This window comes from Tyto alba, unplaced genomic scaffold (genome assembly GCF_018691265.1).
Source record: "Tyto alba isolate M040663 unplaced genomic scaffold, T.alba_DEE_v4.0 Super-Scaffold_27, whole genome shotgun sequence".
NCBI classification, from domain to species: Eukaryota; Metazoa; Chordata; class Aves; order Strigiformes; family Tytonidae; genus Tyto; species Tyto alba.
The window spans coordinates 27,511,089-27,536,438 of record NW_024881301.1 but is presented as its reverse complement, the minus strand read 5'-3'; the positions used below and the strand labels follow the sequence as shown (position 1 = coordinate 27,536,438).

At 38.4% G+C, this 25,350-nt stretch overlaps 1 protein-coding gene across 1 annotated transcript in view; it reads right to left on the bottom strand.

Annotated features, from left to right (window-relative positions):
- The window catches only part of MOCOS (molybdenum cofactor sulfurase), a 223,861-nt gene that overhangs the window by 89,343 nt on the left and 109,168 nt on the right, over positions 1 to 25,350 (bottom strand). The window contains exon 5 of the mRNA XM_042798201.1: positions 7,942 to 8,018. Coding sequence (XP_042654135.1) covers positions 7,942 to 8,018 — 77 coding nt within the window. The remainder of the gene's footprint in view (positions 1 to 7,941; positions 8,019 to 25,350) is intronic.

The following is a 25,350-nucleotide window of genomic DNA, read 5'->3' as shown; positions in this document are numbered from 1 at the left end:
TTCACAATGCTACCTCAGGCAGAATTGGGAACAGATTCCGTACCTACGGTAAAAAAGGTAGGGCCCATCCATCAATTCAAACCTGCCTACCAAACACATTTGTATGTGCTTGGCTGTACTTCCAGAGAGTTGCACAAGACTGCCTCACCTACTTGCTCATTTTGTAATACTGATTCTTTAACTATTTTAATTTCATCTACAGCCATTAGCAAATGTGTGTTTACTTGAGCATGTCTTTCCTAACAAATTAATCACAGCCCCAACAATGGATTCTTCTGATGCAAAAGAACCAACTGAGCTTTCTTTCCTCCTAATCTGCTTTAACCTGTCATTTGAAAATTAAAACGATCGCAGGCATCTGAAGTCAGCTGTACATACACACTCATTACATAAGACATCTTTTTGACTGTTTTACCATAACAGGGACATTTTCATCCTGGAGACAGAAAATATTTTGCCTTTGCAAGATAGTTTGTCTGCTGTCAGGCTGTGATCCTTTCCCTCTCAGAGAAAGCAACATCTACCTGAATAAACTTGGATTTGAAGCATGAAATACATGATGCAATTCAGAAATCACTCATACAGTATTAGACATATGAGGGTTTCACAAATAGAAAACCTCATGCTGAGCCTTCACACTCCTCAGGGCTCTTCCAGCATATTCTCCGTTCTGCTTACTAGTTGATTTCAACCACAAGAAATGTAGAACATGCCCTGCACAATACAAACCACAGATCCAAGGGAAGGTAAAAAACCCTAAACACCATTTCCACCTCAACTGCCAGTTCAGCTTTCTAGTCCCAAGGGGAACATTAACAGGAAAGTTACGTAAAAGTAAAGAAATGTCCTATACCACACTAAGCTAATCATCTAAGCTCCCTTAATAGATAATGAGGAGAACTGCTATTGCTGGATGTAACTCTTCTTGTCTTAAATTTCCAAGAAAGGTCAGAGGGGTCGGGCTGGTGGAGTACAGTCTGTTCCACTGATTGCAATGGGAATCTAAATGGTCATCTCAGACTTAGGTGGTGACTGCAACATAAGATAAACCCCACCCAGAGATTAAATGCAGATCTGGAAACACATTTGGATAACTAACTCCCTGCAACCCTGAAGATTAGTATCTCCGTGATTTAATAGAAATCAAGTGAATTTTGTGGCTAAGGAACTCATGTCTCCCAAGTCCTCACGTAGCTGCCTGGCCATTATACTAGACTTCTTTCCATGGCCCCATTGACTTCAATGGAAGCATTCATAGGAGTGTCCACACAGATGAGGTCCTCACAGTGAAACACAATCTCTGGTTGCAAACCTAAAAGTGAACAACTGCAGGTAATTACTCTGTAGAGGTTCTGAATATTCAGTAGGTCAGGGCTTGGTTTCACAGTAACCATCTGATGTAAGGCAGAAACCTCACCTTTCTTATACTATCCCATCTGCAGTAAGGTACAGGGAATCGCAAAAAATTTAGACCATACAGTTGGTGTCCACATTAGTAAAACCTCGTTAGATGGATGACTTGAATAGGAATGAGGGTCCACAATTTAAGTCAGGGATAAATAGGATTCACATAGAATGTAATAAAAAACATATATTGATTGCGTAGTCATTGCTGTACTACTATAAAAAGAGTCATTCTCTTTGGTTAGGAACACAGTGGCTTATTTTGCACTAAACAGAGTAGATATATAAATAGATTAATCTCTGCAGTTTATGAAATGTTCTCTCATCTTGCTTTCCTGGTTGTATACTACTGTATACCTCTCCTGATTTCAGTGACAGGGAGAGAGCAGGCCCAATTTTATCATTCCTGTTAGATCACCACCCACTATCTCAAAAAAACTGAACAACTAACCCATGGACAAATTCTACTCTTAGCTCATGAACAACTCTGATTTATAGCTACCCCAGCTCAATGGGGACAACCACAGTCTTATGTTACCCATCAAGGTTGGGAAAAAAAGCATTAGCAAACACAGAAAACAGACAATAATCTGAAACAAATGACCACACTCCTGTCTTAAAGTCTCTATTTGGGAATAACCAGGGTAGGAGTGCAGTTTTCCACTTCTCAGTATCCAGAAAAATAGTTTTCTTAAATTCACTTGCTCTTTGATATATCTGCTGGCTTTAGTAAAGTCAACACTGTGACCCACAACACAGTATAACCAAGGCTATTAACATGTTCCACAGCTGTCATACTTCCCATGCAAATACTGTTCTTCCTATAACTTCCCCATGTCTGATTGCTTTTTTTGGTTTTGTTTTTTTTTTTTTTTTTATTTGTTTGTTTGTTTGTTTGTTTGTTTGTTTGTTTGTTTTTTTTCTGTAATGATTTAACCAACAGTTAGATGAAGGTGCATAAATCAAAGTGCATATTGTGATCTTAATTAATGTGAGTTCCAATAACTTCAGAAGTAATTCCCGATGTACATTATGGAAGAGTAACTAGTAGAACACCCAATACTTGTGACCAATTGCTGCTTCATCTAGGCATTAAACTAGACACATACAGAAGGACAGAAGAGGAAAGGCAGGCACAGGTCACACTAACTGGCATACAAGAGAGTCTTCTGCTGCCAACAGGGTGGGGTTAAGACTTCCCTGGTGAGAAAAATTAGATCAGTGACTCCAGAATCCTTTCACATGGAAACACATAAGGCCCCCCAAACCAAAACTGCCTCAAGTTTCTCCTTGTAGTCTTTAATATTTTGGACTTGCAATGTACACAGCCCTGCCAAAGGAGAAGTTCTCAGTAGCTGCAGACCTCAAATGCTCAGTTATCACTGGACAAGTAGGAAGCCTGTGTAGTGTTGGATATTGATGCTTCCTGCCATTTCTTGCCTTGGCAAGCCACAGCCAATGCAGGAGCACCTGCAGGGATCCCCGAGTTATTAGCTGTCCTGGCTTCCTCTTTCCAGAAATCTCCCAGTCATGAAAACCTCTCTCCTCTGTAATAACACTGGATGCCATCAAATGCTTTCACCGCAGAAGTTTTGCTAATTCTTTTGCCTGAGCACAGAACAATTATCTCTTGGCAAGAGTATATTTTCTGTCAGCTGTGTTGCACTTTTTCTTCATCAGCTCAGCTTATAATAAAGAAATTTTCCCCTTCTTTTAGTTCCTAGGAAGCGTATTTTTCTCTCTAGCTGTATTATACAAAACCACCAAAGACATTTACATGCAGTACTACCGCTTCCTGTGTTATCTCTCCAGGTCTGAGGAATGACTGATATTTTTGGTCCTTTCCTAGATTCCTCTTCACAGATTAGGCAGTTTGTGAATGCAATCCACATCAGTATTAGCAAATGCATATAAAAAACTCCCTGAAACATAAAAGCAGGTTTTATTTCCAGAAAGAAACCTTATATAGAGATTAAACTCTGCAAAGGCAGCCTTGACAGGATTTCTTGTGGCAACTCACTTTTTCAAAGCTTCTCAAATCATGCTCTAGCTGTTCTGCTCTGCTTTCAAGGGTACAGATGATGCCTAGTTTGCATTAGTCACATCACAAAAGAAAGCTAGGAATACCTGGACTGACATAACATGCTAGCAGCAAAAGCTGTTAGCAGTAAATAAATAACTTGCTTTCTAGTTTGTTGTCTAACCCAAATTCATTTTGGGACATAATTTTAAAAACAGAAACAGTCACATCACTATCCGTGAAAGGAGAGGAGAGATTTTTGTCTTTTGACATAGCAGCAATGTCATTATCTGGGAATCAGAACACCTTTGGATTTTAAGTTCTTATGCACTCCCTTCACATCCAGAAGTCAAACTTCTATTTCTGATGCCAGAATTTAAAATGCCTTCTCTTTAGTTTATCCATATTTTCCTATTTAGAGTCTGGATGAAGCACCTTCTCCTTACTGTCAACTTGTCAAACATTTTTTCTCCAAAAAAACCCCACCCAACAACCCATAACGCTCTCTCAAGTACTGCTAGAGAAGGTGTTAATTATGAGTAGTAAGGTGAGGATATTAGTACAAGTTGCCCAGGTTTCTTTTAAAGTTCACCTTATGTCAAATGATTGGCATAGAGAAAGGAAAAATTGCATCAATGATTCGTTCTCTCTCTTAAACCAAGGGAAGAATTTCCCCCCAAAATGAAGAATTTCACAAACTTTGGCCAAAATGGAGCATCCACTTCCAACACACCTATATATCACAAGCCAGAGCACATGTATGAATGTCATCTTCAAACTTATGATTTTTAAAAGAAAAACCCCAAAGCCATTAAAATTATGAACGAAAGCAACACCAAGGATGAAAACAGTAAAATTCACAAGCATTGCACCCATGGTCCAAGTTTAGGTGACATGCCCAAACAATGACAGGATGAAGTCACCACTACACAGGAGAATAAATCGCAGCAATCCCTGCCAATCTGACTGGGGAGAAAATTATTTTCTGGCCCTAAACTGGATGACTGGCATAACCCAAAGTGTTTAAACACAATATACATGAGAATCTGTGCAGTACCACTAAAAGCAGACTGTCCAACATCCCATCACTGGTTGCAATCAGTCCTTGATATGTAAAAATTACTAAGGGACTAAACACAACTCAAAAGTCCAAGACCAAGTTAAAAATCAAAATTAGCTTCACTATTTGGCATCCTGCACTGTATTTTGCTTTGGCTGTTGTGTGGTATAATTGCCTTTATAAAAGCCAACACAACTTTTACTCTACAACAACCAATCAAGCATCCAGTGAATTAAAAAATTACTTTCAATTCATCATCCTTAGGAGATTTAGTCGGCATTTTAAAATTCCTCTCAACACATATTATATTTTCTTGTAAAGAGAATGAATGTTTCCTGAACAGACATTATAACTAAAGTACACCTTATAACATGATTGCAAATGATGTACCTTAGTTTCATTTGTAAAAATGATGAAAATTTACCTATAAAAATACATACCAGCTAAGATTAAGTTTAAAAATTATACAGACACAAAACCTCTGAAAATTACTTAAATACACACAGACATGATGATGTAACTCTGACATGAAATATGACTCGCTGTTAGACAGAAGTTGAGACATCAAGGATTTATTCAGATGATATCAGACTCAGCAACAGATCTCTTTTTCACAGTACTGCCCGATGCTGAAGCTCTGATTTACTCTGAGTTAGTGATATCCCTCCCCATCTTCAATAACTACACTGGTATAATCCCAAAAGAACTTCAGCAGTACTTTTATTACACAGAAAGACACAATTAATAACAATAATACTTTGTTTAGTTTTCTTGTTTCTACTGCAGGCTATTCCCAACCCAGAATGAGAATCACTGTTTGTGTTGTGGGAGTGCAAAGCAAGTACTTCAGGAGCTACAGCAAAGTGAGATTCAGAAGCGGTTCACATCTGACAGTGCATTTTGTTGCTGAGTGCTCTGACAGTTGAAGTAGAAGAAATATGCATAAAGTGGCTTAAAACAAATCTGCAGTCCTTCTGGATTATGAGGTGTTTCTACAGCATGCAATGGCTTTGCTGTATACACACAAATGCCAATAATCTCTGTTCAAAAGAAACAGTGGACCTTTGACAGAAATTAAATAACCTGCAGAATTCCAATGTTCTCAATGATGTGCACGGGAGAAAAGGATAATGAGCGGAAAATGGCAATTGCCAAGCACTGAATCTCTTGTTGCATCGGTCGTGCCAGACACAGATATGTTCAATGCCTATACAAACTGAAGAGCTAAACGTTTGGAAAGGTAAACAAACTTCTCTGGACAGCACGTACTGCTTTGTAGGCTGTGGTGCTACACCGCAGGCGTTCAGGCAGCCTTGCTCTCACAGCCAACACAGAAGGGCCAACAGAGATGTGACGGGGCTGAGGAACCTGGAGCACTGCAGTGACCCTTCACAAAATCTTCGAAAAATGGGAACACAAAATGCGTTTTATGATGGAGAACTCCAAATGTGACCATAGCTGTACCACATTCCACTACCACATTTGCCTGGTGCTTGTTTGATTTCTCTTCTGTACGATTAAATTCTAATTAAAAAAACCACACCACATGGAAATTTGTGTACTTACATACACATACTTGTAAGCATAATCACGTAAGTTTTAGCATGAAGGGAGGTGTTGAAAGTTCCTACTTATTTTAAACACAAGCTTAATTCATCTTGGGTCATGGATAATGGTGTAGGAATAGCTTGACTTTGTGGAAAATTCTTAGATCATGTGATTAAAATCCTTTACAGAATTCAAGTTTTTCTTCCAGTATGGATTCCTGTAAGTTCCTCTGGTCTCTGGCACTCCAGAATTTGACTAGAGACCACCAAAGTACCTAGGCTGCACCAGCAGTGCAGAAGTTCTAAAATACAAATATTTGTCAAAACCATCTTAATTTTATTTTTCAAATTTCTCCTCAGTATAGATTTCTTCTTGTTTATTCTTTCATCTTACATTTTTCTCACCTTTCTTTATCTTTCCACATTTTAGCAATGTTGAAAAAAATTTTTTTTAAATTGAAAATAGAAATATTTCTAAATTTTATTTTTCATTTTTTATGAAAGAATTATAAGTGTGAAAATTTGAAGCCACATTTTCATTTTTGGCATTTTTGCTACCTGAAAGGTCTCAACATAGTAGTTTATTCATGCCTCTATTCTACGCTTTCATCCGCTGATAGCCACCTTATTCAGGTTCAGGGCTAAGTATTCCCCTCAGTCTACTATCAGGAGATTTTTCAATTGCTTAGCTGAAATGGGTACCAATAGGATGTTTAGATGGATGAGAAATGCAGTGGAGGCAATGCTATCTTCAACTCTCCCATAACGGCAGGCAATGCATTGAATCAAAGCAGTTAGCCCTCTTTACAAGTGAACGTGTTTGTTTAAGACTGCACACTTTTCAGAAGTATTTTATACTACAAGAACGTACACCAAAGGCTGTTTTCTGTTCCCTGGTCTCCATACAGAGCATCATAAAGCAAAACATCCTTTACTCGTTGGGGCTCAGTCAGACTCCTATTGAAGTGGACTCTTCAAAACTCTGCTATTGATTTCCACGTGAGCAAGACCTCAAACATCTAACATCATACTCCTTGCAAAAGTCTTGCTCTGTGAGGAAGAAGAAACTAGAACCCTTCAGAAAAATCCTGACAGTAAACCTCCACAGACACTAGCTGAAATTATACCAGCCTGAAGAATACATAGTCAGTGTCTCCCTGGACTCAGGCCTCTTTTATGTGAGGATGCACTTCATGCCTTTATATAGGAAATCAAAGAGTGCACTGGAGAAGGGAGGTTCAGACATTACATGTTAACTATGCACATACCTGAGTATGAAACACATATTTCAGGAACATATTTTGTCAGCCTGACTCACTGCACATGTGGAATCCTGCCATGGTGCAAGCCTCCCGCACAGCCAGTGGTGCAAGCTTTCCTGGCCAGGTGTCATCTCCTGGCCCACAGCAGCAATCAGAGAGGTTGTGCATTTGGGGTGCTAAGCCAGGCAAGCAGCAGGCTATCCTGGAGTCAACAAGGCACGCGAGTGTCACTCTTCACATCAAGCTTCTGGCTTGAGGATCAGCTCAGTTTTATTTGGGACTTTAGCGTTAGCTCCATCTTAAGGGCTTCAAAGATACGCAGACAGTGGGAGCCACTCAGCTACTTTCTACTGTTACTTTCCTATTGTATCTTTGTGAGTGTGAGGCAGACTAGGTGCGCTCAGTGTACTCAAGTGTGCATTTGAGGAGCACAGTCTGGATACTTTTTTTGCAAACCAGGCTGGAACAATCCAAGTCGCAAGACCTGAATTAACCACTTACACTGAAGTCTGATCTTCACACTGATGAACATGGATAGTAAATCTAGAAAGGAAAATTAAGCTACAGCCATAGGAAATATGATCAGACTTGTGCCCCGAGTTTAAATCTGGAACTTCACTCTTCAGTAATAGAGTTATGTTAACTGACCTGTGAGTTTTTCCAGAACATCAAATCCGTGTTTCAGAGCAATGATATCGAGAAAAGAGACTGTTCCGTCTTCAAACCTGAAGAATGGAATAAATGAGCACAGTAAACAAATCATGCAGCTACAGTACAGACTTAAAATCTATTTTGAGAGTTATTATTCTATATTCAGTGAATGTAACTTGCAGAGTAGGAACTCTTCCCTTAGGAATTCATCTTCCAGTCTTGCAGTGTCCTGTGAAGCAAAAGATATTCTTCAAAGCTATAGAGATTCATATGAATAGTTGCTTGTACATAGAAAGTTATATTTTCCTCTGTGTGGGCTACTTATGGGTTCTGGATTTTTAAAATAATGGGTAACAGTTATGTCTTATGAGCTAATGTCACAAGGTCCTAAGTTACCTTCTGACATTGTTGGGAGTAGGTGAGGAGACAGGTGGAGACTTTGTGTTTGTCCTCCCACTCCGAAGTGATTACATCTAATACAGCTGAGTTAGAAGGCAAAAAAAGACCTTCCCTACCTGGAGCAAAGAGGAAGATCACTAACAAATCTCCCTCCACACGCTCCTCCTGGAAATTAAAAACAACTGACCTATAACAGGAGCACTATCCAAGGGTGGGGGGGAAAGGCCCATATCCTACCAACATCTTTTAAATGAAACACCAAGTGGAAACAAAGATGTGGGATCTGATGAACTACTGCAGCCATTCCCACAGTTCAGAAGGAGAAGGTGCAGCTTCAAGGTGAGGATGTATTCAGGAAGTGGTGCCCAAGAGAATTTCAAGGGGCACAAGGGACACCATATCAAGCATTAAAATACGTTTTATTTAGGCTTTGTGTGCACCACAGTCCACAAGAAGTTTTAAGAAGTGATCATTCAGCTTGCTCCACCACAAAGGGGAACACAGAATAATGCCGACAACTGATGAAGTCAACTGTACAGAACTCACTACTATGTAAGGCTGAACCTGGGGTCAGAGCAAGTCTCTGAGGAGGAAGGAGCTTTCTCCAAAACTTTAACAGTTAACGCCGAAAATGAACCCGCCAGGAACCACCACAAATTTAATGGTTCAAGTTTAAAATTAAATTCTGACCATGAAGATGAGACCTTCCAAGGGAGCTGGTGTTCCTTGAATCTTTCTCAGAAAAGTCTGATGATGCATACACAGAAAAATGACTGGAGAACATGGAGCACAATAGAGGCACTCTTGAGCAAAAATACTTTACATGCACACATAATAGAGGATTACTATTTTTTTTTCTCCCCAGATGTATAATTTTTCATAATGCATGCAAAAAGCTTCTGGTGCCACAGTTAAGTATGTATTGTGAAAAGGCTCAAAAGTTAAAAATGTCAGATTTCAAATGCTTTCTCTTTAATAAAATAAACCTCAGTAGAATAGCATAATAGCTCTCACTTCTACGGTGATTTTTCTTACTTATCTTCTAGTTCATTTTTCTATAGTTATCAAACAATTTAAACACTGCAGGTGACACTGTCAGGTGACGGACATATAAAGCTTCCAATAATATTTAGTAAAGTTCCACACAAAATAATAATGAAAGACTATTGTATATATATGGTAATATGTTCAGTTTCAATGAAAGAAGTCAGAGGCAGCAAATAATTATAAACCCAGTGATAAGAGAAAAGTGATGGACCATTACCTGAACGAATGGCCCAAAAGAGACCACTCATGCTCACATATTTCAACACAGCATAGGCCAAAGAATCCTTCTTAGGAATATCTGAATCTTGCCTAGTAATAATTAATAGTGAAATGTATTGCTCCTGAGCTTCAGGAAAGAAACCTCCTTGGTTGTCAGTGACGAAATATAAAATGGCCACTCGTGATCTGAAAGAGACCTAACACCAGGAATATTTTCACAGAGACATGGGGACCAGTATCTGAGGGAAGCAATACTCTATCCAAAAAGCCAGCAAAATTGGTGGAGGAGGAGGAAGAAGAGATAAGGCAGGGGTTTGGAATTAAATGCAGAAAAAACATTAAAAATTTGCACTGGCTGCAGGAAATGTCACAGTGGTCCCACACAGCTGCCAAGTAGAGATTACAGAAAGGATCCATGAGGGGGAATTGACCTGCCCTGTTCAGTTACTGGAAATGGCCAGGAAAGCAGAGCAAACACTGGGAACTAAAGACCAGAGCAGAGACTGTGGCACTGAGCCCATCAGGAAGACTGCACAACCCTCAACAACCTTATCATTATCAGAATAGGAAAGCACTTGAAAGGGCAACAAAGGTGCCAGCCTAGATCTTCAAAGGCCTCCGAATCTTACCTGTAGTAAAAGGGGAAGCGAAAATTGGATTTCTGTTCAGTAGATGTGTTTATTAACTAAGCAGACAACTGCAGTACATCCATTGCTAAGCAATAGAAGAGATGCATTAACTATGTTACTCTTCTAAGATCTTAAAGATTTTTATGGAAATAGTCCAGAGCTTAGGAATCTCTTTCCGTTCAGAAAAAAGAAAGCAAACAAAATTGTGGGGTTTGAGTCAAACATTATGCTCCAGAACAGCACAATCACTGTGGCAGTATGCATCCTGAATTCTTTGTCAGACCTATGTTATTTATTCTTTCTGAATCACACAGAAATTGCCTGCTGGGAGCTCCGTTGCAAGAGCCAGAAGCCATGAAGGAATTGAAAATAATGCTAAAAATATTTGCTCAAAGACACCAGCAAGTCTCTCTTTTTACAATTTCAATATGGACTATTTTGCGACGTTACTCTCTTTGTTCTGTATGTTCACATGGTCCCCTCTATTTCTACATTACCAGCTTTCCATTTCTGATAAAGAAAGAACTAACATTTAATTATTCCTGTAATATGTATATTTACACTACTTCCAGTGCACTTGACTCTCAGGTATATCCCTCAGATTTATTGAACATCTGATGTGCAATTTCATGTAAAAATTTACAGGAATCATCTATAAATTCTGAGACTCAGCAAATCTATAAATACTGATATTTATCAAATTGAGCCTTAAGTGTTACATCAATTTTACTTAGTACCCCAGCAAAAAATGATGCTATGAAGGGCAGATATTCCCCTCTTGGGACACAAAGAGCTCTCTCTCCCAGAATATTTAACTGTATTTAAGACTGAGAGCAAACGTGCTTCTTGCATTGCAAAACATTGACTTCAATGGCTACTTTTCTGTTTGATGCAATTGATGCTTCAAATAAATTGTTTCCCCACTCAATGGCAGTTCCAGTGTTAGAATAATCAGTTTAGGATGAAGTTCATTTGAATATTGGTCTAGAAGCCATTTCCTGAAGTAATAAAGGTTTTGCAGCTAATGATGTATAAAGGATACTTACAAAGGCTAATACTGCAGAATACCAACCCAAGAAACAACAAGCTTACCTCTCTTATCTAGTTCTTATAATTGATCCCACTTAATCACATTTGGAATGAGCTCAATTGCTTAGCTGATTGTGTTTGTGAAAAGCTGATAACATTTCACCTTCTATCTGACAAACTGGTTAAACAGCTTGTGGCATAACAAAAAAACAGAGCAGCTTGCCTAGATCTATCAAGGAGTTATGAAGCTGATGAGCTGCTCTTCTTTTCCAAGCCACACAAGACCTCTACTTCCAGAAGTTGCATGGAAATATGATGGCTGGAGTAATGGTCTGGACAGACGTGATTGGAAGTGTTTAAGGGCTAAACAAACAACTCATGTTTAAAGAAAGGGTTTGTGAGTAAAATTTGGTGGAAGACAAAAAACTACCCTGGAGTTGGCCAGCACTGACTTAAGTCAGGAATCCAAAAGGACCCTCAAGATCAATCAGCCAATGTTGAGGTGGTGAAATATCTTGCATAACGTAAGCTATTCTGTATATGGAAAGTATACAAGGCATGGCTTTTAGATATTTTGGGTGTGAGCATCTGCCTCTGGATTCTGGGAAGGCTGACTTGCTTAGCAGGCAGATGAGTGATTCAGCTGTTTTCTTCAATTAATTTGCCCAGATAAAGTAAATCCAGACACAGAGCCACTGCACATGTGCAGCTTCTGTCCAGGACACAGCCCAGAGCTTTGAAACTTTGATAAAAATGCCATCACAAGGTCAAAAATAATCCCCTCATTTGAGAGCACTGCTGAGTCAATGTAAAGTGCAAGGAAGGGAGACCGGAGGGAACATCACTGTCAGCCACCTTCCACTCTACTTTACACTGGGGTAATGACTCCATTTAGGTCAAGTGAGCAGAAGTCATTCCTGAGTTTCTAAAGCAGGTAAAAGTGAAACCAAATCCATAGAGAAAGCATATTTCTTGAATAAGCTGCTTTTCTTTTCTTTTTTCTTTTTTTTTTTTTTTTTTTAAAACACTCCTCAAGAGTGGAGCTGCCCTTTGAAGTGAGATGTTACACTAGTTCCTTTCATCTTTTCAATTCATTTATTTTCATCTAATTAAAAAGTACAACAATACATAGAGGATCCTGGTATGCATTTAAAAGTAGTTCATTCAGATCCTATTTTTCACCTCAGAGATATTCCGTATCACCTCCACATGAAACAACTGTCTTGGCAAGTTTGATTTTTACATTTTATAGATTTACTTGTTTATACTAAGTTGACACTTCCTGGTATTACAATAGCACCAAGGGTACACAGTGTCAATTTTAGGGCTGTAGGAACAGACTCTTTTCAGTCATATTTGTGTTCTTAGGTTAGTAATTGCCATCTCTGATATCAGCAGGGGAACGGATCTTAATTGGTCTCACTGCTTTCCAACATCAGAAACCAACAGTTGCAAAAGGAGCTGCATTTGTTTTGCTTTTCTTTAACTTAAAACACAACGTTACCAGTCTATTAAATCTTTAGGGTCCTGTTCTGCTCTTTAGCACATCTATCAACAACAAAGTTCTCAGGTACCTTTCCAGGGTGTTTGTGGCTCTCCAGAGGACAAGCTCCCTCCGTCGGTCTGTGTCTACCACAAATGATGCTCTTAATTTTTAGCAATTTGCTAGTTGTCTGTATTAGTCACCTTCTTAACTGGGTGAAACCCTGGTCACAATAGCACCAACAGCTGAATTTTAAGGCAGCATCACACAAGACCAAACATTTATTTACAGGCTTTTTGATCCCCTACTAGTAAAACCTTTTGAATAGGATCCAATTGCAGTCCAGTAAGCTCAAGTACGCACTCCCTTCGGACTGAATATCTTTGTTTCACATGGTGAATGCCACTGAAGCAAGTAAATAAAATTAAGAGATAGCCTCTTTTAACAGGCATGCATGCTATCATTAAACTATGCTTTCGTAATAATCTAACATTTGAGTAACTGCCTGCACAGGAGCATGCTACAGTAAGCCAATAATTTAAATGCTGGGAGGGCAGTAATAAATTATATACCTCTGAATTAGACATCTACTCTCACCACTTCAGCAACTCCTTTTTACCTCTGTTAGCAGCACATTACACGTTCATGAGTGATAATTGTTTCTCACACAATGAAAGAAGAATGCTTATCCAGTGGCCAAACAACTGTCACTTGTGGAGGAGAAAACTGAATGAATAGATCAATCCTTTTTTATTTCTCAAATGTCCCTGTGCATCTCTCCCTTATGTACAACTTGGTGAACTTCTAACTGGTAACTTTGTTCACTACCTAGATCTAGAAAAATCTTCCCCTTTTGCACCAAAAGATTAGTAATCCTCGAGTCCATTTCTCAAATCAGTCTGAATGACACATTCTGATTTTGCAAATTAACAGCTCCTCAGGGCTCTGCCTTTCAGTAAAAATCATATTTCTGAGAACTATCACAATTATTTTCAGCTGTATGCAATTTTTAAATAAAATTAGATTTTTCCTACTAACATAACTTTTAAAACTAATAGTTTACAAAGTATTTTTTTAAAAAAATATTTATACAATGCCCATAAGCATTTAAATCATGCAACAATAAGTTATAACTCAGAGATAACATGTTCTCCCCATCAAACCTATGTGGACCCACCAAAGTCAAAGAAAAATAAAACTACCTTTTTCCCCCAACAGAAGAGTCACTAGTCACAAAAAAACCTCCACTGCATTTGCCACTGGCCAAAGGTTCCCTTCCAGATTCACAAAACAGGCTAATGTGGTTTCATTGCACTGACGGGGTGGAGAGGGGGGAAACCAAAAATTATTTCTCTTCAAAATTCTATCATGCAAAGAGATATTTCCTTGAGGTATATAAAATATAAGCCTTCAGGAAAATGAGGTCAGCTAGCGAACTGGCCTCAAAGAATAATATGTTCAACTATCAGCTAGTTAGCTTGAAATTTATACTTATTCATCTCAACTTGTAACTCATTAATGTCAACAAGAACCCCATTAAGGCACAATTCAGTGTGAGCAAGCGTATTGTCAATGATTTCTATATCTGTCTGAGTATTTAACATTTGATATGCATTATTCTCCCATGATTAAATATCAATAATCCAAATGTTCACACCTCTGCTTCCCATGGGAAGGTAATATCCAGATATAACCGCAAGTAATAGTTAAAGTGAGCAATTTGCAAAGCATATTTGCATAAACTGTTCACTGATCAGTTATGAGTAATGAATCATTAATAAAAATTCAAAGTCCTTTCTTTGATTTTCTCCTTAGGAGGAAAGAAAGGATGAAAGACATTCTGGAGATAAATTTTTCATAGGCAATAGTCTGACCAGCTGTAATCATTTGTCCATGTTCAGTATAAACAGATCTGTTTATTTCCTCATGAAGATTGAGATACAATCTTTCATCTTTAAACAGGGGCATTTGAGGATAAAGAATAACTTTGTAATGAACTGCTAAAGACAAATCAATTTAAAATTTGGCAGACAAAAAAGGCTCCACTTGAACATGACTTATTCTTAAAAATCCACATGTAAAAATACTGCTGTCTAATTATGTGTGCCAGTGAGGCAGACCCAGATCAATGACCTCAGATAATGTTAGCAGTAACTTATCCTCAGATAATAGAGAAAAATCCCTATGATTGCTTTCCAATGGGTGGGCTCCATTCTACAGCAAGGTCTGGGCCTCAAAGCAGGGGTTACTGCAATGCATAAGCCTTATTTCCACTGGAGATAAAAGTGAATCCAGCAACACTTCTGAGCACTTTATATCCTCAGCTGGGGGGGTGAAAAGACTTCTCTGATTCCATCCATAAATCTTCTTTCTCTGGCAGTAAAAACTCTTTCCAGACCTAATTTTCTGAGACAATTTATATCCAAGATCAGCAGAATCCATTGGGAACTGAGAATGAAAACAGGTACTTCACTATTAAACACAACATGTTAAACCATTACATGTTGAGCCACCATTTGGGGCAGACTTGCTCTTCCTTCATGGCAACCTGAAAACTAACTTAAAGAATTGCAAATGTTGGTACTGTCAGTAAGACAGAGGCTCAAAATGTGCTCATAAGGGATGTGGAGAAGCCAGATTGATGGGCCAAGGCCAATTGTATGAGGTTTAACAAGGCCGAGTGCTGGGCCCTGCACTTGGGTCACAACAACCCCACGCAACACTACAGGCTTGGGGAAGAGTGGCTGGAAAACTGCCTGGTGGGAAAGGACATGGGGGTGTTGGCCAACAGTTGGCTGAATATGTGCCCAGGTGGCCAAGAAGGCCAAGAGCATCCTGGCTTGTGTCAGAAATTGTGTGGTCAGCAGGACTGGGGAAGTGATTATTCTCCTGTACTTGGCACTGGTGAGGACTCACCTCGAATCCTGTGTTCAGTTTTGGGCCCCTCACTACAAAAATAACACTGAGGTGCTGGAGCGTGTCCAAAGAAGAGCAACAAAGCTGGTGAAGGGTCTGGAAAACAAGTCTTATGAGGAGCGGCTGAGGGAATTGGGGCTGTTTAGCCTGAAGAAAAGGAGGCTGAGAGGAGCCCTTGTCGGTCTCTACAACTGCCTGAAAGGAGGTTGTAGTGAGGTGGGTGTCAGTCTCTCCTAAGTAATGAGTGACAGGACAGGAAGAAATGGCCTCAAATTGTGCCGGGGGAGGCTTAGATTGGTTATTAGGGAAAATTTCTTCAGGGGTTGTCAAGTACTAAAACAGGCTGCCCAGGGAAGCAGTTGAGTCCCCATCCCTGGGGGTATTTAAAAGATGTGTAGATGTCGCATTTAGGGACATGGTTTAGTGGTGGACTTGGCAATGCTAGCCTAACTGTTGGACTCAATGATCTTAAAAGTGTTTTACAACCTAAATGTTTGTATGATTGTTATATCACAAAAATAAAAAGGAGGTGGGGGCCTAAGGGTTCACAACAGAAATGGGTATTTTTGCTGGAAGGCGGGAAGTTAAAAAAAAAAAAACAAAAACAAACAAAAAAAAAAAAAACAACAAAACAACAGAAAAAGAAATAGAGATTTTTCATCTTCCTCCATCACTGTCTTTTCTATTAGTTTTCCAACTAGAAAGAAATACAGAGAATGTTCCCATCCATACTTTCCTGATGCAGCTACAAAACAATCTAAGCCAAAACTCATAGGTACAGGAGTGCTTCTTACAAATTTTGCCTTCAACACGGCTCAGGACTGTGCAGAATCTCCCCAGATGCTAGGTCTTGCTAAATTACAGCAAACCTTCAGGTCCAGACCATCTTCCACTGGAAACCAGCGAAGTGTTGAAGGCATCACAGGCCATCTGGACTCTGAACCACATATCCACATGGCAGCTGTCTTCAGGGGACACCGCACTTCTTAGTGTCCTTCCACTCATCACTGACTCAGATAAAGTACAAGAAAGAAATAATTTTCTCTTCTATAAAGTGGAATGAGTATTAAGTGGATGTCAGAAGCCTTCATGCATGTGCTGAGTATTTAATGGCTGTCAGCAAGAATATAATGTTATCAGTGTTTGTTGTCTTTTATTTCTGATGTAAATGTGCACGTACGTGGAACTACTTGTAGTTGGTGGCATATGACAACTACAAGTAGTAACAAGTAAGTACTAAGCAGCTAAATTCAGTTTAATGTATGATATATGTAGCAACAGCACACTTGATAGGATTGGCATTATTATATTACCTCTATGAAACAACTTAGGTTCAGAATAAGGTCTGCTAAGCTAGTTTGCATGTTGAGGCCTTTGTGACGATAGTAAAATTGTCAAAGCAGAATGCAAAGAGACAAACACACGAAGATTTCAGCTAATAAGGCATTCCAAGGTATACATGCAACCTTTTTAGGCCTTGGGGTGCAGTCAAATGAGACTTTCATGAGGAAAAAACTATATTCTTTCTGCCCCACTCTCATGCTTTAAAAAAAGATATTACACAGTCAGATATGCCACACCAAACCAGGTGCATCCTGGCAATCAACTGTTTTACTGCAAAACCTACCAAGCTATCTTTCCAATTCTCCACTACTATAACATGGAGAACTCTTCCAATGTTTTTTTTCATTTTTCAGCACTGTTACAAGGCTTGCTATGACTTCACACTACCCTGTGAGGTCAACTGGTGGTATCTCACTCTTAAGATGAGGACAGAGAAGTTGAAGAAGGAAGTGACTTTTCTTTCCAAGGACCTACTCTAACTGATTTGCCAAGCTTGGTCTGGATATTGAGAATTATCAAATTTCCAGAAAATTGAACTCACAACAGTGATACTGAATGAGCAAGTACTACTAATTTCTCATTGGTTTAAGTAGTCTGCAGTTTATACTGCAAAAAGACAAGAACCCTTTCCATGCAATTGCCTCTTCAACAGGAGAGCAGTGATGAAGAGGTAGCTGCTTTAGCATTCACAGGTGTCTTGGACCTGCACTGATAAGGTCAGTAACTGGAGGAAGTTCTGGAGGTCTTCCAGCCATCTGAGTCCAGAAGAAAGGATCACCTCAACTAACAATTCTTTCAAGGAATCGGGAAAATTCTGACATGTTACCTGGCATTGTTGATGACTCCAGTAGAGAGCACGGAGAGATGACTCCTATCCCTAGCTCTGACAGAAAAGAGCACAAGTCAAGTAGATGAGGAGACAGCAAGGTAAAGAAACAGAAGAGGGTTAGGAGTATGTGCATCAGTAGAGTAATAAAAAGTTTAGTATTCATAGAAACATTTGTTATGTATCCAAATAAACAAATATCCAAATAAACAGCTATCAACCAAATAGAAAACAGGATAATGAGGGTGTGAGAAAAGCAGAGATGTTTCTAAGCTAAAACACAGTACATGAGCTATAAAATGGAGGGATTAGAGCCCCTGTAGAACACCTGACATTAGTATGTGGTAGAAAAATAATCACAAGCAGAAAACATGTCCTAAAGAAAACACGTAAACAGAGATGGTGGTGAAGAAAACAGAAATATTTTTAATTTAAATTTCTTTGGTGAGATGTTCAAAACAAGCAGAAATAGTTGCTGAGATTCTGCTATAGGCTATGTAGCTATGCAGGAAAAAACATTTTTGGGTAACAACAGGTACTTTTTTTCTTACTCTTACAGAAATAAATACTACCTTAACTTTCCTACAGGCAAAACCAAGATATCAGAAATGGTTGAGTTCAATTATTCCTTAACATCAGAGTCAAAACTAAACCAAACCTGCTATAAATAAAATAATTATCTGAAAAATGCCTTTTACAAACAATTATATAACACACAATGGAAGACACTGACTGATAGAAACCCTGGTCAGAGGGACTACAAGTTTATGCGGCACAGACAAACAACCTCAAATGAGGTTTTGAACGTTACTGGGGCAAAATGAGACATTAATGAAATAACTTTGTCAGGAAAACTGAAGTCATCAGATACATATAGAAGACACCTACAATTACTTGAAGTTGATGTTCAAAAATGCATGGAATTTGCATCCCAAAAGAATGAAAAAAGAAAGAAAATGAAGTTTTAGAGAAATCCTCCAGCAATAACATGCACTGAAAATAAAAACCCTCCTTAGAGAGATTTTATCCTGGCTTATAAAAGCTGACATGAAATCAGAAAAAGTGCTGCTCAGCAAAGGAAGCTACTGTTGGAAAGACAGAAAGAACAGGGCTAGAGCAAGAATTCCCAAGAGCCAAGCACTGGCAACAAAAATGAAACTGCACAGTAAACTATTTATATAAAATAAAAAGAAAATATAAATAATGTACAATAACACACATAACATATAATGAATTAAGGAATATAAAGGACAATGATTGTTATTCAAGAAGCAAAGAGCTGGAAGAGGAAAAATGGTCTGAAAACTAAGTAAGTACTTGGCTTCGGATTTTAACAAGGACTATGATGAAAAACATAGGTCAGGACAGGGTGACTCACAGCTGAAAGTGTTTGGAAAGTGTGAAAATTGAAGTTATTGCAACTAGTGTGGAAACTCACTTCAAAGGTTTTAATGTACTTGAACGCAGGCAGACAGACAAACTACATCTCAGAATAGTAAGAAATTGGCATGAAAAACTCCCAAGTCCAATAACACAGGCCAGTAAACAGATTTGTCAAATCAGGAATGGAAAACAGAAAACACAGTATTTCTACTGAAGAAAGGGAAACAGAGTAATCCAGGCAACAACACATCTGTTAGCTTGACCTCAGTGTTATGTATGTCCTGAAAACAAGTTCTCAGTGAAAGGACAATTAAATGAGTAAATAAAAGCATGTTCAAATGCACCACGGATTGTGCCAATAGAAAATGAAGCCCAGAGAAGCTCCCATTTAAAGAGCACATTATTTTTCTAAGCAAAGGAAATGAAGAACTAATTTATCTGGATTTCAGTAAAACATTACCTCTAGTGCCATAAGAGAAGCTATTACAGAATAAGGAATATTAGAAGAGTGCTACAGTAGGCTAAGAAATTGTGCTGAAAAGGGAACTATTAAGCCAGGAAAAGATTACCTGTTTAGTTCCTCAAGCACTGGTTTTGGGACAAGTATCTCTTTTAGTAGTCTCAGTAATGACTTTGGCATAAAAGGTAGGAATGTGAAGATAAAACAGGCTGCTGAAGTGAAAGCTGGAGATTGTCAATGCAGAAGATGGGGCTGTATATTGTGTGCAGTAAGAAACAGATAATGTCGAAAACCCTAAAACCAGAAACAGGATTAAATGTATAATATGCTATAATGCACAAACCCTGTTATGCAGTTAGAGATGAACGACATTAACTTCTGCCATGAACTGGAGGAGTGTCATCTGAAACATCAGATTTATTAGTTGATCAGACCAGTTATCAACCATCAGCATGACAGACAAGAAAACACTCTAGGACTTACATACAGAAAAATATTAACACCATTAACAAAGTCTGATAAGATTTTCTTTGGCATGCTGACTATGATGATCAGAGAAAAGGAAAGCTGCTCTTGTAAGAGTGCTGAGTTCACCTAGTATGGAAATCAAAGCTAAGTAGAATTGCTCTTGGTAGGTCTAGAGTTGGAAAAGGTTGGCAGGGAGAAAAAAGACCTACAGGACAAAATGCAGATAAATGACCAAACTGACCACAAGATAATACAAACTGCAAATTGGAAGTCTTGTACCCATCCAATATATGAGATTATAGAAAAATTTTCCAAAGGAAGTAGGAGGAACAAACAAAAACCAACATGCCCTCCCTCCTCTGTGCCAAAGACCTCCCCCTTGTTCTGCACACGGGCTCAGTATAAAGGAGGGATTATATAGGGTGGGCGTCTTTGACAGAAAATAAATTGATTACATGACCCAGAAGGTTTTTGCCCCTCCTAAGAATCCAATAAATGGAAATGCCAAAATAGCAACTCCTCTCACTTTATGTTATTTTCATATGCAGTTTCATAAATACAGAAGTTTGTAACTTTGGGAACCTCTGAAAACCCTGGAGTCATTCCTCTTGATGATTTTCCTCTGACCAAGTCATTTCCATCTGACACCCAGTTAAGGTGGCACCGTCTTGTGCAACATCAGTTGTATAAAAAGACTACTGATACAAAAGAAATGCATTTACTAACAGCACGGCGTATTGCCTAGCTCCATATGTTTCCAGTAAGGAGGGTCTCTGGTGATGGCGGTGAGGAATAAAAAGATAAATTTATTTTCAGATTAATTCTCACAGAAGTAAAAGTTGATCTTGTCAGCTGTATGATTTTATAAAACGAAGTTAACAGTAAAAATAGAAATACCCACCTCCACGAATGCTTTTTTAACTTAAAAGTACAGAAAGTCTCTCTGCCTCAATCATACTAGACACAGAACAATTATCAAGAAAGGAAAATTGTACAGTGACATTGCAGTACAAAATACTAATTTGAAAAACTCAACATGCACCAATACAGTAAATCATCTGTTCTCTCTTATCAATAAAAGCACATTCAAAATTCAGTTCTCAATGAACGTATAATCCTTCTGGTTGGAAATATACTGAGTTTTTGTATATGCTATGGAGAGTGTACTGGTAAGTCCAAGACAAAATGGTTGCATGCAAGTTTCACAGAATTTTCGTCCCCCCCCCCAAAAAAAATAGGTATTTTTTCTATAAAAAGCCCACTGGAGAATAGTTCCTCATAGATCATTTAGCAATCAAGGACTAGCCAGGGATGAAGTGAAACTACTTGCTCTTCCACTACTTTGATGTTTCAGGTACAGTACATAGATATTCCAGGGACACACAGCCAGGTGATTGCTTTTTTGTAAAATAATAGGCAGTGAAGATGTAGTCTTCATACCTTTGTACCAAGTCTGGTGTGAGTAGAAATATCCAATGAAAGAACCAGCTGAGGTTGCTCCAAATATAGTATTGTCTCTTTAGACTTGCTAACCGCTGGAGACAACTAAATATGACAGAAAAGAGGTATCTCTGCACGCAGGGAGTTCAGACTAATATACAGAGGAAAGTATAATCGCACCTGAAAGTATGCTTAATGCTATAAAAGTAATGAAGTACTTTTTAAAAACAGAGTCTTAGGAAGATAGCAAACGAAGCAAAAAGAAATTCACATTAATTGAGTTGACATAGGCTCTGACTTGGACAAAAGGGTGCTGCGGTGGTGTATCACAGCACGATGGTAAGCAGCACACAGCATTGCTGCCCACAGCCTGGCTGCCAGACTCTCAATTTTCCCAGTGCAAAGGCAAAATAGTTTGCATTAACAGAATGAGAGCTCCCTGACACCAGAAAGTTTCCCAGTAGAAAACAAATATGAATTTGGAGAGAAAATGTACCTGGAGTTGCCATTCACAAATACCATATACAGTTTTTAGGGAAATACAGGAAGCATAGTAGTATGAAGCCTAAAATACCACCCATCTAGTATTTTGGTGGTTGGAGTAGTCAGTAATTTTAAATTCAGTTCAATACTAATCTATGTCAGAGAGCAGAAATCTGGCATTTCATATGGCAGTCTCACATGGCACTTAAAAATGACACAACTGGTAGGTCACTGCAAAGTTTTCCCTTCAAAACAACTATTCACATGATGAATTCCAAATATATTTCAGATATTTTAGTCTCTTAATATACATAGAAAACCCCATATAAAAACTAATAAGACTTGTCAGGCCATTCAGTATTTTGATATATCATCCCTGCTTTCGGAAGACTTCTTTCCTCCACCCTTCCTTCCCCACATATGTTAATGTTTGCTTTACTGGATATAATTACTGAAAAAAACTCAGTTGAGATTAGATTTCAGTTATAATTAATGATGAATGTGTCAAAGTATTATGAAGTTGTTTATCACACTGCTTGCAATGTAATTTAGTGCAATAATACTAGACTTGCTATGTGACAGTTATTTAGCATTTAAGTCTTAAGATGCTCTGCAGAGTATCCTGAATGTTAACTATAGGAAGATTATTTTATACAAAAGCAGCTTCAGGCAAAATGCAGTGACAAGTTGCTAGAGCCCAGAAAAAGCCCCTAAATCTTATATCATCTACAAGCAGAAATATAATAATTAAATAATCTAGACATGTTGTAAAGCTAATGAGAAATCCAAAGGATAAAATTAAAAATTGACAGTAATAGGGCAGCTTAACCATATGAGGAAAAAAACAGTCTTTGTTCTTTCTGATACGATTTCTGAAGAGATAGCTTCCTTTTCGATAAATACATACACATAAAAGATTGAAACCTAGGATCCTGGGGGAAAAAACAAAGTAATAACTTTGGATGCCATACACAGAGAGCTCAGGGTATTTTAAGGTAAGTCTTAGCTGTCCCAGATTGCTGTTGGTGTTTTTTTTTTTTTTTTTATTATTATTTTTTTTTCTCTTTGCAGCCACTAAATTAATTTTGTTTTCACCTCAGACGTAGTTTGAAAGAATTTTCTACTCTCAGGGTGTCCCTACTGAGTATTCACTTGTATGCTTGTGAATCCTGTCGCTGGCCTTAGGCCACCTTCTACGATGAATGTGCAAGTTTGCCCTGAGGAGCTGTGTCCCAGCAGAGCACAGAGATGCTCTCACTGAGCTCAGATCTGAAAGGAAAGCAGCAGTTTTACATATGTTACCCGTAATCACAAACCAGAGATAACTGATTGCTACATGTCTTTACTAGGAAAGTATCAGGCATGAAGGGAAACAACAAAGAATATGTTAATTATTTTTGTAATTAGCATGGTTAAAATGAAAAAGTTTTAATGCTCAGTATAAGTCTAGATGCAAGGTCTAGTTTAAGAAAAATTGTGCAAGGATGTAGAAAATTAGTTAATTTGGGGATATTGTTTTGAAGTTCTGACATGCTGAAAACTCATATTTAAAGTTCAGACTTCCCAACAGAATTTGTTTATTTTGCTGTAATTTCTCACTCTGCCATAGCATTCTGTACATATATGACGTGGCATGTACAATTTAATAACATGTTGTAATTCCATCCTCCTAAGCTCAAATATACTTCAGGGACACGATTCTAGCCTCTGATTAAAAAGCACAGTTCTTCACAAATTCTTCTGAAAATGAACCATAAAGCACTTATAGCTTAACTAAGATATAAAATATACATAATCTTTCAACAAGTTCTACCATTCTTGTAGAAACAATTCTAAACCATCATTACTTCAGTATAAACATATAAATATTACTAACATCTTGTTGCTATGTCTGAACTGCAAAAAATCCCTATCTGCACTTCTTTTTCAGTTGCAACCTATTAAAATATCTGATCAGCTGTGTTTTCATAACAAGCATGTTAGATTTCGGGATGTCTACCAACTAGCTCTTTTTAGGGTATTTTGTGTATAATACTGTGTATTTTTTGAAGTAGGGATATACCTGCTAATACATTGTGAAGAACATTTTGCCTAATGCAGTTTTGCATTTACTAAAGTTTTCAAAGCTACATTTGTTATTGGAATACAGTTCTGCAGATACAATGTTTAATAGAACTTGACTAATGTTTTTGTTCAATTAGCTATCATACCATCTATTAAAATTCTGGTGTTCTAACTCACTGGAGCCATTTCAAAGGCTCCTTTGAGAAAACCTGAATACATTAGTGAGGTAAGTAGAAGATTTTCGAGAGGTACAACATCTGATATTGGCACATCCATCATCACAAAAAGCTTGGAAAATTTTAAGCTATGCAAAAAGAATCAGCATTTTCAACCACCTTCCACCACCATAAAAACAAATGCAAATTATGGAATGGACTGAATACTGATTATCCATAGAGATGGATATTGATTAGCCAGAGAGATCCTGGTAAAATTTGACTCTCAAGAAGCACTTGGCCCCAGGCCTGGAGAGTCTGGCTACTAATTTAAAGATGAGCCCCAGAGCTTTTGAATTGCTCTAATGACACCCCCCCTGCTAGCAGCAGCAAGTTCTATGTGCAAATTTATCAAGGACTGGAATCAGAATTTGTGACTCTCTCTCCCTCACCTCCTTCCTACGCTAACAGGTAGGTCAACAAGGAGATCTTGTGTAGGTAGGCTGAGAAAGAGCACTGTGGTGCTTCCTTCTGCTTATAGCACCTCTGTCCACAGGAGATGGTGCCTGAGGGGTTTTCTGGAGAAACTGGCAGGGATACACACTGCAAGCTCCCACCTTGGGATGTCCTTATGGAGTACTGGTGCTGTTGTGCAAGTTCTCTGTCCTTTAGATCTTGTACTTTCCTTTGGTCTCAATAGGTGCCATCTGCTACCTTGAAGTCGCTTGCATTTTTTCCTCAAAAAGATTGAAGCTACTATTTCTAGTTAGAAAAAATAAAATAAAAATTAAGGTTTTAATTAATGTTAAGGGAGTCATCTTGACTAACTTCCCTGCTTTCAGGCAGGTACATGGCACTTGGTTGAGCTGATGACCAGGCTAACTCCCTACAAACCATCCACTGATGTGGAGAAACGTGACATGAGTCGTTTCAGATTTCTTTCCTACATACCTGTGAGGTATATGTCCTCAATGTTTATCCTGATTAGAGTAAATTGGACACTCTCCAAACCACTGTTCACAAGCACCTGCTCAGGAACACGTTCAGCCATTCAACTCCAG